Below are 5,272 nucleotides of genomic sequence, written 5' to 3'. Positions count from 1 at the left end.
TACAGGCGGATGATTGACACTATTGTAATAGCTGTGATGGACAAGGACCACCAAGAGTCTTCGTGGAAGAAACGAAAGGCTCCGCTGCAGCTAGTGGACCCTCGACGTGAGGCGAAGGCGCTTTGTACTGGCACGAAGGCTGCCGCCTCTACCGCGACGATGCCTTCGCCCACGGCACTGGTTGTTACCGCTATGGGGATGCCTTCACCTGGCAAAGCTGGCCAGGGTGGAGCAGCGAGGGGTGCTGAGGAGAGTGGAGTCTTCGCAATGGCCCAGTAACTTTCTATCGATGACTATCTGCTTGAAGGTGTCAGCGTGTTTGATGCCCACACTAGGTTGACTACGGGTGGTAAGTGTTTCGTTCGTCTCTGAAAGATTTCGTTCTGTGTTTTTTTTTGTTTTTACCGACTAAGGTTTTTGTTGCAGGGTTGGGGTCTGACTAGGTGGTTGCGGCCCAGGCAAAGTCTGCAGCTGAAACAACGTCTGACCCGTGGCGCAGTTCTGCGCTATTCTTGATGGAGGCAGAGGTGTCGCCGAGGAGTTGCATCTAGTGGTGTTGTGGTGGCTACTGTGAGGCAGCTACGCTATGTAAGCGGTTTTCTTTCCCTTACTTTTTTGGTGTGACAAAGTATGTTTGTGGCAGGTTGCTGCTTTTACTGAACAAGTGGTGTCTAGGGCGCTTGTGGACCTCGCGACCTCACAGCTGCGTTCTGAAAAGAAATGACTGGAGGACAAGGTTGAGCATCTTCGGGCTCAGAAGACTGAATCTATCCAGGACAAGTCTGCTACCGTAAATAAGAGTCGCAATCTTCTGGACAAGGTTGGCACCCTTGAGAAGGAGAACAAGGGCCTCAGTCACCAGCTGGGCGAGCAGAAGGAGTCTATGGTCAAGTCACAGACAGAGGTCTAGGCCGCTCGGGAGCGCTCTGCTGCGCTGGAGTGGAGGCGAAAAACACGAAGACCTATCACGATAATGTGGAGGCTGCCACGCGGGGCGGTGTGGGTCGAGCTCACACGCTCTATGTTGAAGCTTATCGTGATCTGGGTGGTGAGACATCCCCCTTCGATAGATCTAGGGGGAGTTGGGGACTCGCTTCTTTGGCTGGCTGCAGAGGAGCTAGAGACACTCCCATCAATCGCGATGGGCTTGGTGTCTTACACCTCCCTCGTCACTTGCGAAGGTGCTGCCATTGCCCTGTCCTGCGAAGGTTGTCGTCATTTTGAGGATTTTGATCAGGGCAATGAGGACTTCAACTGGGAGGTGTAACAAGTCAAAGACGCTTTACTGAAGTGGTCTACTGGAGCACTATATGATAGGATGTGGGGGCTGCATGGTCACTCTATCGTTAGGGAAAGGGTCGGTCGTGCGTTGGAGCAGGTGAAGGCCTTTTCTTTGGTTGGGGTGGAAAGCAGTGTTTTATGTACGTGATCTCTAATGTTTTGTCTTTTCTTTCCATAGGCATTAAGGGGCAAAGAGATCGAAGACCTCACCGGCTTGGAAGGCTCGCTGGCCACTCTAGACGGTGGTGTTAGTGAGACGGGTGTGGAGGAGCAGTCGTTGCGTGTGGGGACCGACCTTGTTGATCCCAGCGCTGCGGGGATTTGTGCCATTCTGCTGACGAGAAGGTGTAATAGGGATGAAGACATTTCTTTGGGGTGGTACTTGTGATGTACATTGACACTAAATTTGGTCCCTACGTAGGTTCCGATGATTGGGCCTGTGCAGGTAAATTTTAGCTTCCCAGACATGGGGAAGGATATCATTGGGGCTGTCGAATGCGTCACGCCACTGACTTCCTAGAGTCTACCTATGAATAGCGGCAAGCGCTCTAAGTTTAGTTCGTGGTCGTCGGATAGCGAAGGGTGTTTGAGTTCCTTCGCGAGGATGGACGGGGAGTCGTCCGAGGAGGACTTAGGATTTTTTATTGTGTTGGATATTGTGTTCGCTGTGGAAGCTAGAGCAAATGAGGGGCCCTCGAATGGGCCCCGATGCCCGCGATAAAGGGCAAAAGGAGCCGTGTTGGTGTTTTAAAATGAAAGTTAGGGAGTGCCTATTCGTCTATACACGATCGCGAAGGCAGTCGTAGACGGCGGTGCATGGGATTGGGTGGACCTCATTCCTAGGTTTCGCTCCACGAGGCGTTGGGTGTGACATCCTTACACCTTCGTGAAGGGTAGAGGGTGCGGTCAGAGGAAGAATCTCATCGGATTCTACGAACTGAGACGTATGAAGGGGTCCTTGGTCCTTGTCGCATTGAAGAGCAGGAGCTTAGGGCGCTCTTCGAGGGTGAAGAGCTTGAGCTCATATTGTATAACTTTCGGGAAGCTAGTTGATAGGGAAAGTGGCTTAACTATTTCCTATGTTACACTCAGATTTAAGGGATAAAGTTGGGTGTGTCTCATATGTGCGCCAAAGAAGAACATCACATATAATGACAAAGTGTATAGAGATAAATGTCACAAATATCATTATTACATAGCGGAAGTCTTACATAAATAAATGATAACAGTAAAGTGAACTAAATATTAATCCTTGGCGCCATAAAGCTGACTGGGAGACGCCACCTAGATAAGCTCGTACTCCTCATTGTAGGGCTCCTTCTGGAGCACCTGTTCTTCTCATGTGGGGGGGGATTATATATCGCAAGGGTGAGCTCACAAAATATCATAGCTCAACAAGTTGTGGGGAATAATGTGCATGAACTCACCAAAGGTGAGAGTTCATGTGAAGTGTAAGGCTGATCAAGAAATAAGGGTTAAAGCTGAGCATTGCTTTTAATAAGTTGGTCAAATTTTATTAGCAGTTACTAAATGTAAGTAGATACCAAACCAAAGTAATAATAGATCAAAATTAATAATAAACCAAAATGTGATGCAAATGACAAATTGAATTTAATTCCATAAGTTAATCATGCGAGAGTCCTGAGCTGCTCATGACCGTGAGCATGGCTAGTATACTAGTTTTACACTCTACAGAGGTTGTACCATGTACCCACAAGTCATGTTACCCATCTGCCACGGGGTTGTATGGACCCCATACACCTCTACCAAGGAAGCGAGGCAAGGTAACGCTACGAGGCCTTTACAAAGTTCCACTAGCTTCGGAAAACCCACTACAGTTTCCAGGAAGCTCAATGCAGGAATCCCCCGTCTGACCGCCATCACAGCAAAATCAACCCGAGAACCTCCCTACACGCCAACTCCCCTACTGCCCTTGCCCCTTTCGGGTAAGGTAGACCTCCACTAGCTTTCCTAATTAGTCAGCCAATGGCATCCCATTCAAGCCTTGTGGTGGTACGTGTTTCTCAAGTTAAGCTCCATGTTCCAATTAACATAATAGTCTTATCATGAACAGAAATAGAACAATAATAATAATAAAGAATGACCATATGTAATAAGTATCTCAACACCCAAAACCATATATAGCAATAACAAAGACTACACAAAAGTTCAGGGATAAACAAGGTGTAAAGATTACCAAACTAGGGTGACCTATTGGGTTCCATCAAAATTAAGCCTATGCATGCCAAAATGATTATAAAGAACATTATTGGGTAAATAAAAGTGGTCAAGGGCACAACTTGCCTTCAATGAGCTCCTGCTCAGCAACTTCTACCTGCTGAACACCTGGATCCTCAATCACTTGCTCGTCTACTCGCCACAATACAAACAAATATGGTACAAGGGAAATTAATCATCACACTAAATAGAGGAACATAATGCATGATAATATTCTACGCATCGCAACGAGATCGTAGGAACAAGAATCACTAAATTTGGAGTTGTAGATTTTAAGTTATGATTTTCCAAAGTCTTTATGTGTTTGGTACAAAATTAACCAAGTGATTAATTTTACCCTAGGTTTCATGCTAAAACAGAGTTACTAAGTGATAAAAAATATTAATAAAAAATTAATGCAACTGGAATGGATTAAAAAGAAATTAAAATGAATTTTCTCTTAATTAAACAAGATTTGGGAATTATTTTTGCATTGAAAATCATTTTCTAAATTAATTACTCTGATTTTCTATCCTTCTGTACCGCGCGCACGAATAGCAGAGAATTCAGGGGCTAGCTTACAAGATTCTAGGGCCTACCAGTAATTAGTTTATACCGAATGTGGACTGCGGGTTGATTACTACTAACCCTAGGGGCTCTTATGCAAAACTGACACGACCGAAGGGGTATGATCTAGTCTCGACCGCCCGATTAAATACTAGTGGCTCAGATTAGATCTAGGTTTCCATGAACCGGTACGCGATGTGGAGTCTCGAATCCAGATCCAACGACCAGGGTTTTATGAGGCACGATCAGCGGTCAACCCTCGGATTCAATCGCAACGGTCCGTGTGTCACAATCCCGAAGGGTTATTTCCTGTCTAATCGAGGCCGTTCAGTGGGGAATCGATGGTCAGAGGATCATCTCACCCCCCCGGTTGCTGACCACGCACGGCGGCGCGTCCGGCCGCGGTGGTGGACTCCGGCGAACACCTGGGTTGCGACGCCAGAGCTCCTACAGCTAAATGGTGCGCATCTACACAAACTCTAGAGAACAGTGAACGCGATGGGGTAGGTCATACCACTGATTATGCCGCGAAGATCCCTGCCCATGGTAGAAGGCAGACGACGGCAGCGCTCCCGCTCTGACGAGCAATTCCGGGTACACCAGTCCGCCCATGGCACAGGCGAACCCCGAGCGCGCTTCTGCAATCTTCTGTTGGCCACCCACGTGAGTTGCCCGAGACTGAATCGCAGGTTCGCTTGAGATGGCGCATGGAAGCGACACTCCTCTCCTTGACCTCTCTGGTGCTGGGGTTTTCTGTAGCGGAGATGGGAACTGGGAGTTCTGAGGCGTAGGCTTATATCCCTGCTGCGTCGGTCGTACCCACTTCGCAAGAATTGCGCGGCAGCAGCGAGTTTGGCGACGACGCGGACTCGGCGGCGGGGGAAGATATACAGGGTCATCGAGCCCAATAGTCAGCGGCGCTGGGGAGAATAACTGATGAAGTGGGGCCCACGCGGTAGTGTAAGAATGGCTCGGACGGCGCGCGTGCGTGAGTGGCTGATGGACCGGGCCCACACGGCATCAACACAGGCTGAGAAGGCACGAGCTGAACGGCTGACCGGTGGGACCCACCCATCGGCGCCGAGTTTAGCTACCTGGGCCGCGCGGTCACAAAGGTCTAGTGGGTCGGTTGAGGAGGATACGACCCAATTCTCCTGTTTTTTTCTTTTTATTATTTCTTTTCTGCTTTCCCTTTTCTTTTTATTTT

The 5,272-nt window shown here is 48.4% G+C and overlaps 1 protein-coding gene across 1 annotated transcript; it reads right to left on the bottom strand.

Moving 5' to 3' along the window:
- Positions 1 to 2,423: 2,423 nt before the first annotated feature.
- LOC103626995 (uncharacterized) lies at positions 2,424 to 4,979 on the bottom strand. The gene is made up of 3 exons (XM_020537727.1): positions 4,580 to 4,979; positions 3,586 to 3,651; positions 2,424 to 2,610 (listed from the first exon to the last, which is right to left on the bottom strand). The coding sequence occupies exons 1-3, from the start codon at positions 4,962 to 4,964 to the stop codon at positions 2,585 to 2,587; spliced, it is 477 nt and encodes a 158-aa protein (XP_020393316.1). The 5' UTR covers positions 4,965 to 4,979; the 3' UTR covers positions 2,424 to 2,584.
- Positions 4,980 to 5,272: the final 293 nt, after the last annotated feature.

Source organism: Zea mays, chromosome 5 (genome assembly GCF_902167145.1).
Source record: "Zea mays cultivar B73 chromosome 5, Zm-B73-REFERENCE-NAM-5.0, whole genome shotgun sequence".
Lineage (NCBI taxonomy): Eukaryota > Viridiplantae > Streptophyta > Magnoliopsida > Poales > Poaceae > Zea > Zea mays.
The sequence above is the reverse complement of the archived record's forward strand: the minus strand, read 5'-3'. Positions and strand labels throughout refer to the sequence as shown.

What these genes read in the sequence shown, in the direction of transcription:
- LOC103626995 (XM_020537727.1), bottom strand. Translation starts at nt 4,964, where the DNA reads ATGACCCTGTATATCTTCCCCCGCCGCCGAGTCCGCGTCGTCGCCAAA. An exon ending in TCTTCGCGGCATAATCAGTG is followed by an intron (nt 3,652 to 4,579) that starts GTATGACCTACC and finishes TGTGGCGAGTAG; the next exon opens with ACGAGCAAGTGATTGAGGAT. An exon ending in TGAGCAGGAGCTCATTGAAG is followed by an intron (nt 2,611 to 3,585) that starts GCAAGTTGTGCC and finishes TGAGAAGAACAG; the next exon opens with GTGCTCCAGAAGGAGCCCTA.